At 39.1% G+C, this 21,756-nt stretch overlaps 1 protein-coding gene across 1 annotated transcript; it reads right to left on the bottom strand.

Annotated features, from left to right (window-relative positions):
* Window positions 1-3,023: 3,023 nt before the first annotated feature.
* Window positions 3,024-21,711, bottom strand: LOC109464620 (DNA mismatch repair protein Msh2-like). Its single transcript, XM_019761633.1, has 29 exons — window positions 21,648-21,711; window positions 21,486-21,535; window positions 20,964-20,999; window positions 20,131-20,218; window positions 18,954-19,099; window positions 18,073-18,183; window positions 17,520-17,606; window positions 16,881-17,004; window positions 16,354-16,443; window positions 15,956-16,014; window positions 15,007-15,127; window positions 14,430-14,543; window positions 14,029-14,090; window positions 13,821-13,895; window positions 12,968-13,084; window positions 12,484-12,598; window positions 11,767-11,822; window positions 11,233-11,322; window positions 10,356-10,527; window positions 9,577-9,640; window positions 9,217-9,278; window positions 8,604-8,699; window positions 8,074-8,138; window positions 7,366-7,533; window positions 6,832-6,923; window positions 6,212-6,366; window positions 5,694-5,761; window positions 4,937-5,050; window positions 3,024-3,472 (listed from the first exon to the last, which is right to left on the bottom strand). The coding sequence occupies exons 1-29, from the start codon at window positions 21,679-21,681 to the stop codon at window positions 3,311-3,313; spliced, it is 2,793 nt and encodes a 930-aa protein (XP_019617192.1). The 5' UTR covers window positions 21,682-21,711; the 3' UTR covers window positions 3,024-3,310.
* Between the last annotated feature and the right edge of the window lie 45 nt (window positions 21,712-21,756).

Genomic DNA, 21,756 nt, shown 5'->3' with positions numbered 1-21,756 from the left:
AAAGTGCCTTTTTATCTTCCTTTTAAGGAAGATAAAAAGGCCAATAATAATTAAAATTATTATTGGACCACGCAAATGCGCCCTCATCGGTTACTTAACGAAGTGCAGCGTTAACTCGTGGGGATAATTGCCGAAACTTATTATCGAAATTCTGTCTTTTTGCTTCATTTAACTTAAAGGAGATTTATCTATAATAGTCCGGAGAGTATCTACGACAATTTAAAGTACAACTTACCACTAAAGCGGGCATGGCGCGTCTTCCTGGGCGTAATTGTTACCCGCTCGTTCTTCCCGTCCATGTACACTCGCCATCTTGGAAAGCTAAAGGCGTGTTTCACGCACACGTGTCATGCCACCTGTAAATCATGAGCAAAATTTGCATTCGATAATCAAGGTTTTTAAGATTAGATTTACGACAAGCCAATAGGCAATCATCACAGATACAGGCCTGAAAAATAAAATGATTTAATTATGACTTTCATCTTACAAATACGAACTTTTCAATTTTTCTATCCTCATCATTCAACTTTATAAATTTAGGAAAACACACGTTAGTAATTTTCCAAAAAATGATCTTTCTTTGACCCGTTTATCTTTTGATTGCGATAACAACATTTTCTAGCTAGTAGGTGACAACGTGTAATGACTCGGTACAACAAGAGTAAATTGCACGCGACGTACGTGTAAAATATTACATTTGCGTAACTTAGATCTTTGAGTGTTCATTTCTCTTTATCGACAATTGTTAAACTGAAAATCCAATTCTTCCCATATCATAGTATCAACGATAAGATCACAAAGTTACAAAGTATAGCCGAATATAACCGAAACGTCCGCAATTTAGCTAAAAGGACGCTTCTGGCGTCAAAAGTTATGCAATAAAATGGCCATTTTACAGTTCTTAGCTGAGCATTAATTCGATTAAAAGGAGGGCCAATCAAATCAACGGATATCGTCTGATAACGAGGCTAAAAAATATGCATACATTAAGTCCAGGTGCCGTTACGTCATGCGAGGTAGTTACGTAATCCTCCAGGCGAATCATGTAGATACATGCATGTATTGTTAAATGTAGGCAGGATTGGGTGTAAATCTTAGCGTTTAAAGTAAAAATAACGCGAACGATTATAGAACTAGTTGTTGCAATATTTTCTATATGATCCTTATTCACGTGTATGTGTTTTCTGGACGCTTAGAACTGATAACAAGAACAAAATCAAGGAAAATATGTTCAGTAGCGAAAAATGAAACAAACATCAATAAAACGCATAAACGCATAAACTTTTCGTTCCAGTTTTTCCACCAAACCCTTTCTAGAAGTGTAATAATTCATACCTGAGGTGTCCAGAAGAATCTTTCCATCCCTGGCAAACGTGCACCCTTCTTTACAAAGTTTACTCCCTCACGTTTTAATTAATTGGATGCTGTGATGCATCCACGGCGCCATAATGTCAATTCATCACACGTGTCAATGAGGGCCTCTAGCAGTTCATGAAATTATTGCAGGTACTTGAGGAGATTTTTTTTACATGCAATAATTTCACCGGCTGCTAGAAGTCGCTTTTGATACATGGCGCAGAGGGTCATTAGCCTATGTATCCTTGATGCTGATTGGTTATCATCACGGCAAAGTTTTTGAGTCATTGAGCTGGATTGGCTAATACAATTCCTCGTTGGTGATTGGTTATAAACAACGATGACGTGTCACTTTACGACCAAATATGGGCAACCGATTTGAAACCATAAAGCCGCTTTACGTAAACAACTGAAGTTACGAAGGATTTTCGGACGAACGGGACTATTGTGGGCAATTTTGTTCCCCCAGATAAGCTACAGAGTTGTAAGAACTGCCTTTACAGAGAAAAGGAGCCGATTTATGAGGTTAGGAGAGGTGGAAATGCTCGGTTACGGCGTAATATTACTGCGAACAGGGGAGGGGGACATTATGTGAGGATAGCTTTCAGCACCAAGGACAGGGGTAGCTTCAATTTGAACCTGGTCTTTTCTTCATGACAACAAACTGAATATTATCACAGTGACGAAGAATGTACGAAGGAAATCAATTTGTTAATTTTTCGGTGTCATTCTCAATATCATATCAATGGAAACAGAGCCTCTGCCAGGCGTATAACTATGGCAATTCCCAAGCTGTTACGATTTTACCTTCCACCATGCATCTGCTTGGTTTTCATTCATATGGTAATGAGTTCGACATAACATAAGTTCACACACACACAATCCTGCACACTGTCAAAGGGTTTTATTGTTTAGACGCATTTGCCACCTGTACAATGCAGACATGGAGGGACATGTGTCTTGTAAAGTCATCAACACAGCAAGTCCCAGATAGATATCACAGGTTTGGTAGTATCAGATGCTATGGCCATGACATTACAAGGGTTGTGCTAATGCTATGATGTACTTTTGCATTATTGCTTTGTACATGTATCTAGTCTACTGAGATATTGTACGAGGGAGGTACATGTACCACTAACTCGGATACGCACGCAATTTAGTTTTCAGAGCTGTCCAAGCTTGCCTGCCTAGCTGCCTGCTTTACTTCACTATAGTCTACAGACGTTGGCTATCCAACTTGGAATGTTGCACAATCATTATAAGATCATAGTTCTACAGTTCTCCACTGATTTTCTGTCATCATTCACAATGATACATCAGGTTAGAAAATTATGACTTTTTCCATCAAAATCTGACCATCAATAAAGACAGCTAACATGATGTTCCTCATGAAATGAGAACTGATGCTAAAATATTTTTCTCTAAATGCATGTGTGCATCATGCTACAAACCTACCTTCTTCAACTAACAATTATCAAGCTACATGTACACTTACAAAACTACAAGTGACACGTAAAAGGCGTCCAATACAATTTTAGGGCGGCAAAACAAAATATTTTCTAGATGAGGAAATCGGTCTGATTCACTGTCATTTCTTCACACATTCTAATACATTTTGTACCAGAAGCATTTGATGTAGCCCCAAAACAAGCTACATGTGCATTGTATGTGAGGAGTCCCTTTATTTTAAAGTTCTGACAACAAATAGCTAGAACCAGCCTTTTATACAAAATACGCAACTGTTTTCTGTCAGCAAGATTGCATTTTTGACTCACAGATATCTACAGTTGCTTTGGGATTGGGTTGATTCAACCTACAGTAACTACAATCCAGTTCTACTGCCCTGAAACTGTTTTGGGTGCCTTTAATGTAGGTAACATTACTACATTACATGTAATTCCTACCGATATAACCTTATCAATATCTAAAGGAAAGTATATCCAAGTTAAATCGATCAAAAGTCTCGTGCCAAGACATCGTGGATGTAGGGGTTGTCTCGAGCCATGACCTCTTCCTTCAGCTGCTGGACAGCTGCCTGTGCCTCGTCTGCTGTCATGGTGGCCAGCGGCAGGTCCTTGACCTTGGACAGGAAGTCCTGTATGATAGCCTCTCCCTCCTGGGGTACAACAAAACATCTTATCAAGCTCTGGACATGTCACAAGGCAGTATTATACATTTGTGTACTGTAACATTAACTTCCTCGACTGCAATTTTTGGGAACAGGTGCACGGAACCTGTAAAAATTGGGTGCGCAAAAAAAATTTGGGTGCACCATTTTCAAGTAGAATGTCAGCAAAACCTTACAAATTATCACAAACCTTACTAAAGCAGGAATGACCAATGTGTGAAAAATCATACTTTATTAATGAAATGCATATTAGTAACAATCAAAGGAAATTTTTTTTTAAATGTGTACAAATCCAACAAATTAGCTTCTTGATCAAATCACAATGTGACAGACAAAGGACCCAATACATAATATAAAAAACTAGAGTTCCACGATCTCATACCTTCGCCAAATGAAGTTAGCCTTTATGAATAAGAAATTATATATTAATCCCCCTCATTATGCAAATAGGATCCTCAATTGCATGAATTATATCTGTTGATCATATTCTACACCAAAAGACAGTCTTATCTTAACAAAGAATGCCATCATAGCATTTCCTCATAAATTATGCAAATGTGGTCCTTATTTGAGTAAGTTATGTTTAATTATGCTCACCTTCACTTAACTTTCAAACACCCCAAGTATGAAATTCAAGGCAGTTACCACCATGCAATTATAACATTTTCTCATTAATTATGCAAATTAAGTCTTCATTTGCATAATCGATATCTGCCTGTGTTTCTCTCGTTCTTAATAACATATGTTACAAGCTTGGACTTCCAATAATGGAATGCAGCTGATTTAGAGAATTTCCTCATTAATTATGCAAATTACATTCATATTTGAATAATTGTAATCTCATTATGTCAAGCATCACTTAAGCTACCTACATACCAAAATTCACGATGATCCATCAATCGGTTCTTGAGTTATCCTCTTTTAAACATTTGTCCTTTAAACCCCCCTGCAGTTCTAGAGCAAGCAACTAGGGGGCTCAAACTCATGTCACTTTATTCGCAGCACAAGAGCTATCTACCATCCAAATTTGGTTACCCTAGCTTGTCTGTATCATGAGATATCAAAACCGGAAGTTCTGCTGCAGTACCATGACAAGCCGCCAGGGGGCCCAAAATCTAATCATTTTGAGGTCTCATCAAGACCTACCCAACTACCAAATATCAAGTCAGTCCATTTAAGCCTTCTCAAGTTATCGTGTTTACACACACACACACACACACACACACATACACGAACGCCTCTGAAAACATAACCTTCTTGGCGAAGGTAATTAAGATCGCATGACCAGTGACCAGTGAATCACCGCAACAACAACAACAACAAAAAAGAAGTTTGTTAGCTTAGAAAAATACCTTTGATGTCGAGAACATGCTGTATACTAGTATATATTTAATATATTTACGTACGTTAACCTACGAATGCACCCAGTATTTTGAGCCCTGATATACCAACCTGTTTGGCCAGTCTTCGTTTCTTGGCAGCCACAGCGTCTGTCCCCTCCATGGCAGTTCCACTCAGGGAGATACTCTGGTAGTCTTCCAGCTCCAGGGCCTTCTGTCGGGCAAACTGTGCAAACCAGGAACAACAACTTATCATCTTATATGTCATCCTGACAGATAGCTGGCTTCTCTACCTGAATTATGATTAAGAACGAGATCGAACAATATTTTGTAGTGTTAAGTACATTTTATGTTATGTACAGTTAAAAAGTAATAAGTAATTTAGACAGTCGAACAAGGCCTAGGAAAATAAATGTAATGTTTCCAGTCTCAGTCCTGAAAAAAAATTGGATCGGCAATCTTACATAGGGATTCTCTTATTCTTTTTTCAAATCTTTTCTTAGATTTCTGCTGAAGTGATCCACCAAATATAGTTAAAAAATGTAAAACCAGGACTGTCCCCAGGACTAGTCTGTCCATTTGCTTGTGGGGAAGGGAAAAAATTAATATTTCTGAAAATATGTGCACTTACATTTCAGAGCATTGAAGTTCAGATGCCACACTGAAAAGTATATGATATTGCCAGTGGTCACCCCCCCCCCAAAAAAAAAAGGCTACGATGTGCGGGTTTTTGCTGGGGTCGGTTGGGAAATCCAAAAGTGACAAAAATACAACATTTTGTTTATACAGTGCCCAGTTACTTCTTCCATATCGATCATACAAAGAATGTGAAGTGCATGATTATACATTGATATTATAGGTGTCCTTACCTCAATGACTTTCTCTGGGAAGTGTGCGAGTTCAGCCACATGGATACCAAAACTCTGATCACAAACACCTGTCAAAAACAGCATACATGTACATGTACCTTCAGCTCAATGATAATGATATTACATAAATGCATAATGTTTTTCTCAATCGGACATGATCATCATATGGTCTGCGCTGTTAACTCATACTCAAACACATTGAATTCATATATGTATATGGTGACAGGAGTCTAAATCCCTCCTGCTTAAAAATTGCAACATGATGCAACCCAACACTAGTTACCATGGTGACAGATGTCTGGTTCAGGTCATTAACCTTATTTGTTTGGAGAAGAAGGAGGAGAGGAGGAAGAAGAAACAGAGCAAAAACAATATGTTTTTCTTCTGCAAAGGTAAACATAACAATGCCATGACCATAATTTAATGTAGTTTGCCATCACTCTACTTTTAATGAATTCAATTCAGAATTAATTTCACAGCATCATAAATTGCTTAGACGATGATATTTAGTTCAATACCTGGTTTGACCTTGTAAAGCAAGGTCAAAGTTCCCCCTGTGGTCAGGGCGGTGACGTGGAGGTTGGTTGCCGTGGGAACGACGTCGGCCAGGGCGGTCAGCTCGTGGAAATGTGTGGCGAACAGACAGAAGGCGCCGATCTTTGTTGCTATGTGTCTGGGAAATATTCATACCCTATTTAGTGTAGATCTCAAACTACAAAGAAAATTCCTTGCACAAATAAAGAAAATAATGATTATCAAAGTTAGGGCTATTCCTTTTAAAACTCTGACGAACATTTTGACGCGCTTCCTTCATAATATTGTCTATTCCATACACCATCTGCAAAAGCAAATGCAACTTCACATGGTCTAGCCTAACAAACTACTGCTCTGTCTCATATACTAGTACTAATTTAAAGTATATGGTGACCAGCCCCTCCAACACTTGCTACATAATGTAATCCAACACCACAGGCTAAGGGTGTCTGCTACAACTTCAGGTACCATGGTGACGGCCATCTGGTCCAGGACATTGACCTTTATTGTTTGAAGATGAAGAAACAGAACAAAAGCAATATTTTTTTGTCTCCAAAGTGATCATAATTACTGGTAGTACATTGTAGGTGTTCCCTAGACTTACTCTGATATGGCCCAGGCCAAACCAAAGCCATCGTAAGTTGACGTCCCCCTGCCAAGCTCATCTATGATGATAAGAGAGTCCTTGGTAGCAGACTGTGAAGGATTTACAGTACAATATTGTTGATGACACATTAATATGAATGTATGCATGTATGCAAAAAAAGCATAAATCAACACAAAAAGCATAAATCAACACTGAAAATCAACACAAAAATTTGCCATGAATTACACTTACTTATTTTTACCTCTAATCATTTTGACTTTTTGATCCATGCATCTACATGTATAAAGTGCCTTGTATATGTATGGTTTGGCGGTATTTCTCGTGCAACGCATCACACCGCAGCGAAATGCAACGAATGTGGAAATAACTATGCCACCACAGGGCAAAAAAGTCAAGGGTCTATGACCTGGTTAAGACATCAAATTATTTGAAAATAAAATATGCCAGCAGGACAAGGGTTAAAAATACTTGAGTCATAACTGTGGGAAATTATGAAAATAAGCAAAGCTCTAGAAACGATCTCATACTCACCCTAAGGATGGATGCTGTCTCCAGCATCTCAGACATGAACGTGGACACACCCTTGAGTTGGCTGTCTCCTGCACCAACCCGGGCCAGGATACAGTCCACGATACACACCTCCGCAGAGTCACATGGTACAAAACAACCAATCTGGGCCATCAGCACATTCACTCCAATCTAGTCAGGGAATAGAAGATTTAGTTTCTGCACTGCTAGTAACAGTAGAGCTGAAATGAGTTCACATTTTACCTTAGCACAAAAGGAAAACATTTTGCTCAGAGTCTGTTACTCCTTCTTCTCAAACCAATAAGGTCATTGACCTGGACCAAATTGCTGATGCTGTAGCGGACATCCTGTGGTGTAGGATTACATTATGTAGCAAGTTGGAGGGGCTGGTCACCATATAAATGAATGTCTTTGAGAAAGAATGAACAGATCTGTAGTTGAGCTATACATATGAAGGTAAACATTATGTAGTTCCTTTGTAAATTTTCTGGTTATTCCTAAAGTATATCAACTCTAAAGGCTGTGAATCCATTTTAAAGAGGAAATTATGATCAATCTTTAAAAAAGAGGAAGCTACAGCATGATTGGTGATCATTCCTCAAGATAGGCAGTCCATGGATTTTTGTGTTCTAAATCACTTTCCATTGGTTGGGACAGATGATGTCATTATTTATCAGAGTTGTGATTGGCTGGAGTTTTTAAATTAATTACCTGTCTGATGTATGTAGATTTCCCTCCCATGTTAGGGCCGGTCACAATAAGGAACATCTGCTCATCTGAAATGTAAACAAAATTCATTCTTTCCTAGAACTAACGCAGAGTGGAACTCGCTGCCACCAAGTACAGTGGGGGCATCGTCATTAGATAGCTTTAAACAATGTTTAGGTTTAGTTGTGCAAAGGTTAGGTGTACCAGGTCATTCGATGTAATATAGCCAGCTGCCGCTTGTATCTGTATCAGTATAGCCGGTATAACAGCCCTTTGGCGTAACACACCAGCTTCGCATGCACGCGGCACGGCAGCAGCTAGCTATATCACACCGAACGACTTGTTACACTCAATCTTTGCACATTTAATTGCAGGAGTTGAAAACTTTCTGGTGATTTTTCCCCAACTGTGCTTGGTGGCAACGAATTCCAGTCTACAATAGTTCTTAGGAAATACCAGTTTTTGAACATGATTCTTGTATAACCTATACTGGCTATACAGATACAGATGCAGATACAGAAAAAGATACTGACCTCTGTCAAAGCTGGCGTCATTGGGGATGAACTGCACATCATCCTGTAGTTCCAGACAGGGGTGGCGAGCATTCACCAGTTTAATGCCCCCCTCCCCTAATGACATTGGGACAACAGGTCATTAGCAGAGATTCAGTTCTGCTGTTCATTTTCAAAGACATTATTCATAGAGGTGTGTCCTAGTGTATTTCATACAGTACAGGTCTCGAATAACTACATGTAATCTATAAACATCCAAACTGCAATTGAAACGTCATGCAAAGCACAATGAAAAGCCATACATTTTTAAAAGTAATGCACAAGACATTGTTTTACACAGCTTTTGCATGAGTTTTTACCGTGTGTTACACAGTTTTTACACAGCTTTCAGTTGGGACTTAATGCAATTTACACAACTTTTTTACATGAAACAAACGAGTTAAACTGCATGTAAAGCACAGTGGTAATTAATTAATAAGGAAGTTAATTGATATCTGTACTGTACTTTAGTTCCTGAGTATAGTAAAAATGATGTTTAACTTTGGTTACAGACTACTTTTAGCAAAGTAAACTTTTTTCCTGATTTGCTCTTTCTGTAACATTGCATCTTAATATGATTCTAAAGCAAACCTACCTTTCTCTGTCAGCTTAGGCCTGACGTATGGTATTGGAGCATTGGCTGAAGCACAGGCAAAACTGCAGAAACAGAAAAGTTGACAAGAAAGATGCTGCATTAAAAAGAGAAATGCTACATGTACATAAACAGTACGTACAATGTAATTGTCCTATTGAAGATGACAAATGGTCATTGAAACATTGGCTCTTGTTAAACAAGTAGTTGTGAATAAAGAACTTTGCTATCAATCACTGACCTGATTAAATCATTTACAGTACAGCAACTTGTGCCAGTGGGTATTTCATTAACTTCAAGATCTAAACAAATCATTTACTAGTAATACACACGTTGTGAGCAAAAATTGTTAAATGTACCTACCTGACCAAGGCATCCAGCTGTGCAATGACGTCACTCAGGCTCCCCATAGGTTCCACATATCCAGCTGTAGTGGTCACAACAAATGACAAAAATTCACAAAGGCACATGTACATGACAACAATTCAGTTCTTTCAAGAGAGTGTCACTCTTAACTGCATTTTCATACCCTTAACTTTGAAATAACAGCGTTTGGTCCACAGCTAAGAAGAAGAATAATTAAAGACCCAGTAGGTTTTCCTTGAAAGAGGTAGCAAGGTGGTCTTGTGGCTAGGGTTGTTTGTGGATTCGAATCCCTGGCAGGCCCCAATGTTGTGTCCTTGGGAAAGGCACTTAACACCTATTTCCTCATTCGACTCAGGTGAAAATGAGTACCTAGCTTCATTTAGGGGTATCCTATTGGATGGTACATAAACCTGGAGGTCCTGTGTTTGAGAGCCACACCTTGAGCATGTTAAATGATACATGAATGAATGAACAAATTAGACTCTACGATCTCATACCTTCACTAAATGATGTTCGTGCTGCACAAAAAAAAACTCATAAAAAGCCTCATAAAAAGCCTGCTGCAGCACCATTGGGAAATGCCAGGGGAACCATTTTTGACCTTGAGCTACATTTCCACAAACCCTTAACACCTACCTTATAAATTGTTAAGATCCATCCACAGCTTCTTGAGTTATGCTGCTTACATACATACAAACCCACACCATGGCCAAACCGAAAACCTTCTTGTCAAAGGAAATTACCCTACAGGCCACAGTAGCCCATGTACTGCCCACCTGCTATGCCTAGAATCTCGTCCACCACTGCCTTCTGTGTGTCAGCGTACGCCTCTTTGGCCTTCAGGTACTCCTCGTTCATCCTCTGCAGGTCATTGTCTGTAAACTTGACCCCGTTCTTACTGGTCTCCAGGGTGCGGTACGTCTTGTTTCCACGGAGAGCTTTCTCCTCCTGAAGTGAAACAAGCAGCAGTGGTCAAAATACATTATTTCAATGTTCTGCAATACTACAGAATGTCAATATTGTTCTGCAATTTGGAAGTACTTTCTGCAAATACAGTAATTTATACACTTTGATTCAAACCCATACAAAATTGCATGTTGGCAAACATTTTACATGCAATTTGATGAAAAATACATGCATAGTTAGTATATCATTAAGTCAGTAGTAAGCACAATCAAAGCTCCTACACAATTTCAACAGACACAATTGAACCCCTATCCTGACTATTTAAGTCTGCAAAATTGCAGACTTAAATTTTTCTTCTGCAGCATTTAATTCCCTGCAAAATGCAGATTGCAGATGGGTATTTCTAACACTGAAGCATGTAATAAAAAAACTGAAGATGAATTTCACTTTGTTATGACGAGAGAGATACACTGATACAAACTTACTGCTACTTCACCCTGTCTGATACACAGAACAATACTTTCCATAATATATTGTTACTGTTGTCATGTCAAACTCCCATATCTGCCTACTTAATTATGTACATATGTCAAGTGCATTCCAAAAGCAAGATCAAAACATTCATACATGACTGTATTGTAACTCATATATTGTTATTGATAATACTTTCTAGCCGTAGGAAAACTATGACAATTTCTAATGATTGAAAAGACATTGTATTCTCATGACTGAAGAAAAGTCACTTACCTTGAGTGTGACCCTGAAGTGATAGCCCAGCTGTGTGCTTGTCTCTAACTTCAGAACCTTGTTTGGTTCCAGCTTCAGGTCCCGAGCAGCCTGGTAGGATTCATGTCACAGTGATACATTATAAAGAGCTAAACCATTGTTGTTACACCAACTGCACTTCACTGTAGTCTACAGCAGTAGCCAATGCGTGCATTTCCAATGTAGCAGTAAATTCCAATCACAACTAGAATGGTAACATTTGTGAAGCAATGCATGATGTTTACCTTGTTTGCATATGGTCTGCTCTCTTAATTCTTACTCAAACACATGATTCATATATATATATATATATATATGGTGACATGAGTCTAAATCCCTCCTGCTATAAAATTGCAACATGATGTAACCCAACAATAGTTACCATGGTGACAGATGTTTAGTTCAGGTCATTGACCTTAGTTGATTGGAGAAGAAGAAGAAGAAGAGGATTCCAAAGAAAAACAGAGCAAAAACAATATCTTTAAAGGTAAACATAATGAATAACCTGTAACTCACCTCATTCAGGTGACTTTTGATGTCTTCATCAAGCTGGTTCATCTTCGCTCTCAGCTCTGGAAATGGGAAACAATTTGCAAAGGAAGTTAACAGGGGGAACACAGTCCTTCCTCATTCATAACTTACAGCAGCATGAAAAATGACAATTCATTCCAACATTTTTACACAACTTTTGTCATGAAATGTCCTCCCTCCGAACATTACTATATGACTTTTATTACGCAACAATGTACATGGTACAAAGTTTACTTAACTAGCCCTATGTAGAAGTTCAGAACTGGCCATAGCACGTTGGCAGAATAGTCTCTGCCTTCAGAAAAGCCGTAATGTACTGTGCATAGCAATATGGCAGAATGCCTTGTTTAAGCTTGTATTTGTGCATTTCAGGATGACATCCCATCTATAGTTTATAAATGTTGTGTCAGAAAAGATATCGTCTGCAACGGGCAAGAATTCTAATGCCATGTTGACCAAACATTCCAAGAAAGCCGTGAAAAATCCAGGTTTCACACAGTATGTTCTGCTAACATGCTGGTGGCCCCTACCCTCTCAGAGTAGCACCTTCTCTCATAACATTCAAAAGACTTTTGCAACTGTGACTGACTCTAACAGACCGATTATGGACCTAATGACGTGATGACCAGTTTTTGTTACTGTTGTTTATTTATATTCATTCATTTATTCCTTGTGGCACAAAACAAACAAAACAAAACAAACCCTTGAGGTTGTCATCGAAGTCAGGTTTGATGACAAACTCGTGTTTCTCCACCCTCTCCATGTCCATGGTCGTCTCTACCATCTCCTGGAACTTACGGAAGTCATACAGAAGCTCCTGTTGAGGAAAAACCAGTTTTAGCCAGCTCATATGAACAGTGTTTTTTTTTTTACTTTAACCCTTGTCCTGCGGGGCCCATATATATATGGGTTGCACATACAGTACCATCTATATAGCACCCTGTATATGTGCGATTTGGGGGTGTTTCTCGTGCAACGCATCACACCGCAGCGAAACGCAATGAATGCGGAAGTAACTACGCCGCCGCAGGGCAAAAAAAGTCAAGGGTCTGTGACCTGATTAAGACATGAAATTATTTGAAAATATTGTGTAAAAATTGCCAGCAGGACAAGGGTTAACATCAACTATAAACAATTAAAGACGATGACACGAATAATGCTGAAATATAGTTTCTGAAAATAGTACCTTGATAGGGTTGGAAAACAGCTCCATGAGAAGGCTCTTGTGTGTCCCTTCATGTTTCTCTAGAGCCTCGGTCAGGTGGGGAATGATGTTCAGAGCCTGGTACACCCTGTAACAGTCCTGTAGGAAATAAACAAAACTGACTAAAATACCTCAAACACATCCGAGTAATGTGACAACTGTATTTTGAATCTTAGTCTGCCTCAACTGAATTTTTAGAACACTGCTTCATTCCATGTGTAGAAAAAAACTGCTAGTCGTTTTATGTGATATTGCTGCTTAAAAGTCAGTGGCAGAATTATCACAAAGGGCAGACTATGAGGGTCCAACCAGTACTAAGGACATACAGGACACTGGCTATCCAATCAGCACTAAGGACAGGGCAGTGGGCATCCTATCAGCACTAAGGACAGGGCAGTGGATATCCAATTAGCACTAAGGACAGGGCAGTGACTATCCAATCAGCACTAAGGACAGGGCAGTGACTATCCAATCAGCACTAAGGACATGACAGTGACTATCCAATCAGCACTAAGGACAGGGCAGTGGATATCCAATCAGCACTAAGGGCATCCCTGTTACTGCCTAACCAGAACTAAGAAAAGTCTGTGACTGCCCAATCAGCACCAAGGAGAGGTACGTGACTGCCCAATCAGCACCAAGGACAGGTACGTGACTGCCCAATCAGCAATACGAAAAGGTCTGTAATTGCCCAATCAGCACACACCATTACAAAATTCACCTGTATGGCAGTAACTAACATGAGTAAGGAGTGTCTCAAAACACAAAGATATAATCTCTACCTCATATGCATCATTGTTAATTACAGCTATATTGTTGTTCATCATGATCCTACCTGTAGATTGGCCCTCTTCCTCTGAAACTTCTTGGCCAGGCGATGGAAGTCTGGGACCTTTCGCAGCTGTTCCTCCTGGGGCAAGAATGCACAAGTCTGACATCAAGAAGTATCCATCCTCCTTTAATAATTATAGCTTAATCAAATGTAATAACACAATCATACAAGAACAGTCTGGTAAAAAAGAATTTGTTAAAACCACCAATACCTGAAGTGTCTGCCTGAGTTCTGAGTCCTCAACAAGAGCTTCCACAACATTCAATCTCTCCTCTGGAAAATTCACCAAGAGATAACATTCAGAATATCACAATATTATGAGATATTATGCACAGAAATTATCAAATATCAAACAGAATCCCAAAGATATAGAAGTCCTTTCATGGTAAATCTATGAAATCTGTTCGCCACCTTACAGCCTCTCTCACAAGGAGTTTAAATCCTTTCTGCTACAGAATTGCAACATGATTTAACCCAACACCAGTTACCATGGTGACAAATGGCTGATTCAGGTCATTGATCTTATTTGTTTGGAGAAGAAGAGGAAGAAACTGAGTAAAAACAATATATTTTCCTTCGGTAAACATAATAAAACATGAGACAAAAACTGACCGATCCTGTTCTTGTCCATGAGAGGCTGTTTGACCCACTGGGTGAGAAGCCTGTGACCTTGAGACGTCCTACAGTGGGTCAGCAGTCCTGCCACGGACTGGAACCTGTTACCACCTGTACAGGGGCATAGTATTACATGTACCTTTAGTTATTACAAATTACAATGATTTTGGACGCCTGCTTACAGATTACGAAAAATAAAAAGCCCTGATTACACCTTACAAAAAAAGAATTCGGAGACCTCATACATGTACCTCCATGAAATATGAGTTTTTGTCCTTATTAATTATGCAAACGACATCTACATTTTAACATAATATATGCATAATAGGAGACCCATGTTTGACCTTGACCTTTGTCTTTCCAAGACTTACCAACATACCAAATATCATCACAATCCATAAAGGTGTTCACAAAGTTGCGGAAACACACACAGACAGACAGATAGGCACGCCAAAAACAATACCTCCATTTTTCAAGGAGGTAAAAAGGGCATGCAGGCATTCACCAAAGGGTAAAATGTAGTTCATATTACCAAAAAACAATTATTCTAGACCAACAGAAAAACTAGCCCTACCGTCCAGTGACGTTGGGAGCAGGTTGAGTGCTCGGACTGCGGCGGCGTCCAGTCTCATGTACTGGTTCAGGTCAAAGGTCTCCAGCTTAAACTGACCAAAGTTGGTCTCATCACCCAAAAGCTGGAGAAACAGAAAACCTGTCATTTATATCTGTTGGTACCTTGGGGTCTCTGGACAGTGTGATTCATACAACAGTTAGCTTGCACTTTGACTTTTCGCATTTTGATGCAGTCAAATGGTGCCTTTGGTAGGTCAAGAGTTCGATCCCTGACCGAGACTAGGATACAGGAGTTTTCTTTTACACAACCAAGATTTCTCACCTAAGTGCTGATGTTTCGGTGTCTATCAGACACCTTCCTCAGAGCTTCTTACTAGAGTTCTGCTTCTTGCCGCTATTTGTAGCCGATGTAGGTGGCGTTTGGGATTGTGTTCTCGCCGCAAAAGCGCCACCTACATTGGCTACATATAGCGTCGAGAATCAGAACTCCAGTCAGAAGCTCTGTCTTAGAAGAAGGTGTCTGATAGACACCGAAACGTCAGTACTTAGGTGAGAAATCTTGGTTGTGTAAAAGAAAACTCCTGTATCCTATACTTTACCAACCATTCCAAAATAATTTTTGGAAGTCATACCAATGACTTTTAAAAATGGTGCATTCAGCTTTCTCTGCTTAGCACTCAGCATTAGGAAAGAGTATGGGATTGCACAACTGTGTGGTACAAATGCAACAGAAACTTTGATTTTGAGTTAGCTAGCTTACACAATATTCCATCATTAACAACATAAAAAGCAAAAATGAAGGATCCATAGAAAAAAAGCAAAAGGAAAATGAAAAATTGAAACATACTATTGAACAAATGTTTCTATTCTTTATTTTGCATGAAAATGAAGTATGATACCGGACAGTGAGTGAGTGTGTGTGAGTGTACATTTCCACAGAAAGGCCTTACCTCTAGGTACTTGATAAGTGCAGACACAGACGCCATGGCTGTTGTCTTCTCTAACTCAGCTGGAGAAATAAAAACAAACAAATATTTTGAGCAGTCCAACAAGCTATACAATTCTTAGTCTGTTTCTATCTCAATGGTATTCCCATCCCAAGCTATATATATATATATATATAAAGGGACCATGATAGGTAAATACGACATCCTAATTCTAAAAGAAAACCTAGATGCATTTTCCTTGCATATTATCAACATGATACTCTATGGATATAATAGTTGATAAGCCAGATGACTTTGAGTTGAGTATTCACTGTATATGCATATGAACTAATCATTACAAGAATGTACAGTGTACTAATTATTATGAGAATGTATGTCTGAAGTAATCAAAGAAAACTCACGGAGTGCAGCAGAGTTGACCTGTTCCCCTTTAGTTTTGGGCTTCAGAAGTCGGTTCAAATCCTGGACATTGTCCTTAGTAGAGTACTCAGCTGAAAGAGGAAGAAGAACATATTCATGTACATCCAAATACATTTCTGCAAGTATATTGTGGTACTGGTGGATAATGAATCAACACCATCCCTTTCCTACCCACCTACTAAATTTCCACACATTCTATCTATAGCATAAGGCCCATTCTTAAATTTGAACTTAGTCTCCTCAACAGTAACTTGCCTACCAAAAATCATGAACATCCGTCCATGGCATCTAGAGTTATTCTGTTCACAAACAAACAAACAAACACAAAAGGTCCATTGCAGTAATGTAGGAACCTGCCATAAGGCCCATTCTTGAACTTGACTTTCGTCTCCCCCACAGTAACCTGCCTATCAAAAATCATGAACATCCATCCATGGCTTCAAGACTCAAGGAAGAAAAGTTAATTTCAAGGCCTGTTCCACTTCTGATATTACCAGTTGGTACGTACCTTTCCTCCTCTCCGTGATGAGCAGTCCGTTGCGCTCCAGGACGATCCTGAGCCGGCCCATGTCAGGTGTGTTCTCACCGGCGGGGATCAGGCATTCCTTCGGTCCTGTCTGAATCACCAGGGCCTGGAGGAGGGTTCAGGGATCAGAAATGTCAGATGGCCTAAAAGTTGTAAGGCCTAGGAAAATTATTGTTGTGTTTCCTGTCAGTCCTGACAAAACTAGTGTTGGTAGGTAGGGATTTTCTTTTTTCTTTTATCTTAAGATTTTGGCTAAAGGGTTTCAACAAATAAATCTAATTTAATAAAGAAATGCATTGGCAACAAATATTTGACCCAGTTTACTGACGAAAAATTTGCTTCTGAAAATGATGTTTCAGAAATTCAGACGGTTTGAAATTCAGAAGTCAGACAGATAAATTTTATAACCTCACAGGTCTATAGTTTTCAAATGTTGTGTCAGAAAAGATATCGGCATTGGGCAAAATTCTGATGCAATGTTGACCAAACATCTGACGAAAACCGTAAAAAATCCAAGTTTTGCATTTGCAGTATGTTCTGCAAATGTGCTAACGCATATCAAAGTTATTGAAGCATTTATCATTGCTATGATAAATCTAGCATAATTTGAAAGTATCGTACCTCCAGGTTGGAAAACTGGTCGTTGTCCACAAACTCACACACCCCCAGCTGCCTCATGGTAGCGTCCGCGTACCCGGCACCGACCACCTGCGGACAAAACCAACATGGCGGATGTACGCTGGTCCATGTACTGGGTTTATATGCAACATTGTTTCTTAACACTTAACTTCCTAAATTCTAAGTGGCGCAATCTGTCTGGTGTTGGTAATTCTTGATATTGCCTGTACCAGTACAGGTGTAACAGTGTACATGTACAAAAATGTATATTGTTAATACCATAGGGTAACAATGACAATAGAAAGCATTGTATTCTCGCCGGTTCTAACCCCTCCCTCGGGTGGTTCCGGCCACCTGTTCGCACGTGCCTGCATCGTGTTCAAACAGGTGATCTATACCGTACCTGTTTGAAGGAAGGGGCTCTAGAACCGGACAGTTAGGAGTTGAATAAATGAGTTGAGTTCAAGTCTTCATTGAGTGTGGATGTGCATTTTCTTACACAGGTATGCAGAAAGAAGTTTTTCGAGCCGTGCGAGCTGAGAGTTCTAGGATGTACCTTGTTGTTTCCCTCCCCGGACAGTTTAACAGCCAGGACACCAGACGAGGTCACCGCTCCTGTGCTGCCAAAGATGATGTCTTCCACCTGGGTCAGATTTCCTGGGGAGGCCTGGAGAGAACAAAAGAAAGTACTATTTATGTTTACTAAAGGAAAACATACTGTTTTTGCTCTGTTTCCTCTTCTTCTTCCTCTCCAAACCAATAAGGTCAAGGACCTGAACCAGACAGTCTATCACCACGGTAAATGGTGTTAGGTTACATCATGTTGCAATTTTATAGCAAGAGGGATTTAGACTCCTGTCTGACCATATATATGAATGTGTTTTTCCTGTGGCACATTTTCACAGTCCATGCACTTGTATCCTGAAGTTGTATCTATGGCCAGAGGCTGCTACCTACTGTAGTTTGTCCTGTAACATTGCTACTACGGTAATTCCAGATTTCTTCACTGTACTTTCGTGTTCACTGTTTTCATGATCGCTTTTGTACCATGAGCTTATCATTACCATTATCAAATCAAACCTATTATTAGCCTTTTGTCCCCTTTCTGCAACAATGAAAATTAAGTTCCGTGAACATGTCCATTTTCTTCAGAGCATGAAATTTTAGCTACCGTGAATTACAGTATAGTCAGCACACATGGATTTGGAGCTAAATTACTCTACTGAAAGTGCACAGAACCTCTTTATGATTACAACAACACAGATACTGTAATTCCTAATGTTTTTCATTACCGTTAACAAGCAATTCCTCAACTGTCAGTTTCCTGAATGTCCACTTTTCATAAGGTGAATTGCAGTATACTGTATCATCGTATCACAACAGAACATCCAAAAAAAAAGTGAAGTTTTGCTCTTTTAACCAACCCTACACCCTTACCTTGATGTCCAGTTCCCAGTCATTGTTCTTGGCTGTTCCCTTGTTCTTGTAGACCTCCAGTCTGTACTGTCTGACCAATAGGAGTTCCCGTACCAACGACTCAAAATTCATCTTGCTCAGAGTCACATACTCCATCTTGTTGGGTCCTACATACAGACAATAGAACACCAGTCAATAAGTTTGCTGTTAAAACAGCATCTGATATGCATCAATAATTTCATCAGGTTGGTAAACGAATGAATAGCAAAGTTCTTTGATCTCAACCATTTATTTTTCACGAGTCGACGTTTCGATGACCGTCTGTCATCTTCATCAGGGCAATTCTGACTGGTTTACTGTGTACTGACACTAGATGTTACTTGGTGCATAGTGCACTAAAGTTGTTAGTGTCAGTGCACAGTAAACCAATCAGAATTGCCCTGATGAAGATGACAGACGGTCATCGAAACCTTGGCTTGTGAAAAAAAAATGGTTGTGATCAAAGAACCTTGCTATTATAATACATGTATTGACATTTATTGCTAGCCTGGTTACCAAACCTATTATAGCTCCCGAGTCCTACTATTTGCGGAGAGGATGTAGGACTCGGGAGCTATAATAGGTTTGGTAACCAGGCTAATTTATTGCCATTTCTTTGCACATTTTTGTCATCACTTTATTGATTGAAATAGCCCTAAAACAAGCCATGTGAGAAGTCCCTTTATGTTTTAATGGTACTGCCCATGAATAGCTAGAACCAGTCTACATCTGTACGACATGAAAAAAAGCAACAGTTTTCTATCAGTATCATGAAAGTTCATCTGTGTTGGTAGTTACATATATAAAGTTAAAACTTTTGGTCCACGTGACAAGCTTCACTGGGCCAGTCTACTGGGGAAGACCAGAGTGACTGGTCGAAAGCTCTAGGTGAGAGAATTTTTTGTGTTGGACCAAAAGTTTTAACTTTAAATAAGTTTTCTATCAGATTTTTGCCTCACAGATACATGTATCAGTATGCTATAGGATAGGATAGGGTTGATTCAACTACTTCATTCAAAAATGACCAGAAACTAGGAGTTAATCTGCGTCAAATGTTGTGAACGAAATCAAACTGATCATTGAAAAAACATGTCTATCAAAGACATGATGGACAAACAGAGGTGTGCACAACAGACACTAGTAGGATGAAAATCCTGACCTGTTCCCATGTTCTTGATGACTCCCATGGTCTTAAAAACTTCCTTGGCAGCAAAGATGGCATCAGGACCGTGGGCCGTGTAGTAATCCTGGTGGGATGGGGGGCAAGATTGTTAACAATGCTTATGCTAATAATTATGCCATGTTTCATAATGAAGAAGACCTTTACTACACAACATTTGTATGTGGTACAATGTATGCAGTATACAAAATACTTTTTTGAACCAGGTTGCACAGTGGGCAGCCTACGGCAAAAATTAGGTTGCCCATGATCATCAGAATTTGCCCCACCTATAAATTATTATTTTCCTGGGGCAAGTAAGGGGGGGCATTCTTAAAATTCAGGTAGCACACTGGGCTACCTAGGTTCAAAAATAGGTTGCCCAAAGTAAAATTGGCAGGGCAACCAGGTATTTTTGCATGCTGGTATGGCAAAAACTAATGAACATAGTACAGAAAAAAGTATAGAAACTTCACATCCTAATTACTAAACCAACAAGGGCTAGCATAAGTCTTTGATAATGATATAGTACAGTACATGTACTACAATTGAGTGAGGATAATCATGTGTTTTGTGTATTTTTTCATAACAAAGCAGTCTTTTATAGATTTTAGAATCATTATTCAGAAGTCTTTTATCTTTTATACCAATTTTTGTAATGGAGTTATTGCATTTAAAAATACATTCATGTCTGTCTGTAGCATTGAGTTTCTTGAAATTTGTTGTACTTGAATTAAGAAAAGTATATTACTGTAAGATTCAACAATCAATTATGATTAATATCAATATATCCAAAGTGGGTCGAAGAGTTGTGAATGTTGTATAATACTTACAGTTCTATCAAAAGCCCGGAAAGTTGTTGCAGGTTTCTAGAGGGAAAGAAATAGCTAATTAGCATTCAAAAGCAATTATTGTCAAAGGTAATCAGGTAATCAAACTGTTGCAGTTGGTAAGGTTTCTTTGTAAAATATCAAGCAAATTCTAAAATAAGTTAACTAAAGCACCTAGCGACAACGTCTACCGAGAAAAATAGACTCTAAACAAGGACAACAACAACAACAAAAATGTTAAATACTGATTACAGTATCATATTACATAACAAAACACAAAAGCTGGCGGAAATTACTATCACGTTCAAGCTAAGAGATTTAAACAAAGACTCGACACACACACACACACAACAAATTAGAGCGTATTTCAAATGAATAGATTTCAAACTAATTATCTAGCTTAACCAATGGTCAAGTCAAACAAAACTGCAATTTCCAATGAAATCCAATGCAGTTATTTTTTCACATTAAACAGTAATATCTCCGCTAGCATGCAAATAAAAAAATGCTCCCCCTCCCCCTTACCTCGGGCATCGTCCGAAGAAAGTTGAGAAATCCCAGCTCCTGGGAGCTGTCTGAAATTTAGAAAAGCAAAGAGGCCATTTACAAACAATATCCACAACCGATTTATACATTGCAATGTCTGTAAAAGTGCGTAAATATTGCAGAAACCACCAATTTCCTCACCTAGCTGCAGCTGCTGGTTTGGTTGCACCGCCATGTTGGACGCTCTGATTTTCGCGGGAAAAGGCTATCGACCTTTGACCTTTCTTGTTCAGCTCAGGTAGCGGGCCGT

The sequence above is a fragment of the Branchiostoma belcheri genome, unplaced genomic scaffold (assembly GCF_001625305.1).
Source record: "Branchiostoma belcheri isolate BF01 breed outbred unplaced genomic scaffold, Haploidv18h27 scaffold14, whole genome shotgun sequence".
NCBI classification, from domain to species: Eukaryota; Metazoa; Chordata; class Leptocardii; order Amphioxiformes; family Branchiostomatidae; genus Branchiostoma; species Branchiostoma belcheri.
The sequence above is the reverse complement of the archived record's forward strand: the minus strand, read 5'-3'. Positions and strand labels throughout refer to the sequence as shown.

Excerpts from the sequence above, each read along its gene's own strand:
- LOC109464620 (XM_019761633.1), bottom strand. The coding sequence starts at position 21,681 with ATGGCGGTGCAACCAAACCAGCAGCTGCAGCTAG. Across the intron at positions 21,536-21,647 it reads AAACCAGCAGCTGCAGCTAG|ACAGCTCCCAGGAGCTGGGA; the intron begins GTGAGGAAATTG and ends TCTAAATTTCAG. Across the intron at positions 18,184-18,953 it reads ACTGGGAACTGGACATCAAG|GCCTCCCCAGGAAATCTGAC; the intron begins GTAAGGGTGTAG and ends TGTTCTCTCCAG.